Source organism: Olea europaea, unplaced genomic scaffold (assembly GCF_002742605.1).
Source record: "Olea europaea var. sylvestris unplaced genomic scaffold, O_europaea_v1 scaffold20400, whole genome shotgun sequence".
In the NCBI taxonomy this organism is placed as follows: Eukaryota; Viridiplantae; Streptophyta; class Magnoliopsida; order Lamiales; family Oleaceae; genus Olea; species Olea europaea.
In genome coordinates, this window is record NW_019238305.1 from 1 (window position 1) to 1932 (window position 1932).

Below are 1932 nucleotides of genomic sequence, written 5' to 3' on the forward strand. Positions count from 1 at the left end.
GGAAAAAAAAAAAAAAAAAAAAAAAAAGGTGGAAAATCACAGTCGCTAAAATCTCACTATTTCTTCTCTTCCTTTTCAGCCTCAGCAGCCCTCTTGGCCCTGACTCCAACATGGCGCTTATTAGTTCGTTCTAAACGCAGCTTGTCATATGCCTTGAATGACTTCATCTCTTCTGTGACCTTAACAAGCTCCACAGTTGGCTTCTCCCGTACAATTGGCATGTAAGAACCTTGGACTTGAGTAGCTGTTGCCAACTCCTCTGGAGTAGAATCACCAGCCTGCAAGAGAACCAGCAATCATGAAAAAAGAAACAAAGAATGCGCAGCCATTTTCTACCACCGAAAATCAACATTACTTTGGATTTTCGAGCACGTCTTGGGAAGATGACTAATTTGGCCTTGTAAGTCTTCAGTCTATTAACATTAGTCTGAAAACCCTCCAGGGAAGAGTTCCTACGACGATGATCAACTGCAATTCCAATAGTTGGGGCAAATTTCTTAGGGATACCTGCAGCCTGATCGATACACAGACCCAATAGTTATTTAAACTCATCAAAGTTTTAAGTTTTAGCACATAAAAAAGGCACTTCAAATAAAAATGGCATGATGCTATTATTAGAAGCAGGGAAACTCATAGATACGCTTACCAGAATAAAAAAATTAAATCTAAAGTTTGAACAGAACACTAGGTAGCATGAGCATAGGTACAGAGAACATCAGATTTGGAATTTGAATTCTCATATGCATATAAAATTTTTTACATAAAATTCTTTTGAAAAACGAAGGAAACAGACAGCCCACTATGTAGGATCATAATAAATGCAGTCAAAGTCATTACAGAGAACGAATCACCTTGAGCTCCTCCAGCGAAAATCCCCTACCAGCTCTGATTTTCATGTTGTACTTCAGTGTCTGCCCGTGGACAATGGGACGAAGGGGTCCCACACTAGGACGAGGGAAAATCTTCACAGCTTTCTTCTGCCTAGCTGCAAGCGAGATATATCAAACATGAGTCAAAATATAGTCATGCAAAATTTGGAACAGATGATGGGACAGACAAATGACACAAAAAGAATAATAAATATAGAAGTTGTGCTACATGAGTTAATTAAAACATAAAGGTTGATATCATGAAATTGGATGCTTACCAATTCTTCTCCTGGTCTTGCGAGCAGGCTGGTTGAACCACGTCTTAACATAGTTCTGCCAGTGCTTCCTGAAGTGCCCATTTGGGATAACATTGTTATGCTTAACCATGACTTACCCAAACTACAGAGAAGCGGTAAGTTACTAATGAAGTCAGATCAAACAATAAACGAATACAAGTAAACAATGAATAACTTCCAATGCAAAGCTAAGAAACAGATAAAATCACGAATTATTGGCATAACTATACAAGTTTACAAATAGCAATTTAGAAATTTACTCCACACCCAAATTAGTGACAATGTTCAAGATGTCTTCGACATAAAGTTTATAACAAAAATAACTCAGTTTAAATCTAAAACCAGTCAACATATCAGAAACCAAAAAATCATACTTTGAACCGACTCAAAATTTTAAAATTATAATTCTACCGCCACAATTAATAGTCAAGTTAATTGGCAATCAGTTCAGACACAGGTATCCGCTATAGACAAGCAACATATGCAATACTAACTAAAGCTACATATGAGACAGATTAAATAACTACAGTATATTAATCACATGTTAAAATCATATAATTCAATAACAAGAGCTCATACATTAATCACAGAGAAAATCATATATCTATCTATAGATACAAAATAAACACATTTCAATTTCTAAGCAGGCCTAATATATAAAAATCAAATGAATAACTTCAGTTTGTATTCCTACATTTCCTTACTAAAATGAAAAGAAGTGGCGTAGCCATCTCAAAAATCTTAACCTTGTACGTATAAAACGTCGA

The 1932-nt window shown here is 35.8% G+C and overlaps 1 protein-coding gene across 1 annotated transcript; it reads right to left on the reverse strand.

Moving 5' to 3' along the window:
• Positions 1–6: 6 nt before the first annotated feature.
• On the reverse strand, positions 7–1296 carry LOC111379850 (60S ribosomal protein L13-1-like). Its single transcript, XM_023003281.1, has 4 exons — positions 1148–1296; positions 852–985; positions 356–514; positions 7–278 (listed from the first exon to the last, which is right to left on the reverse strand). The coding sequence occupies exons 1-4, from the start codon at positions 1254–1256 to the stop codon at positions 57–59; spliced, it is 624 nt and encodes a 207-aa protein (XP_022859049.1). The 5' UTR covers positions 1257–1296; the 3' UTR covers positions 7–56.
• Between the last annotated feature and the right edge of the window lie 636 nt (positions 1297–1932).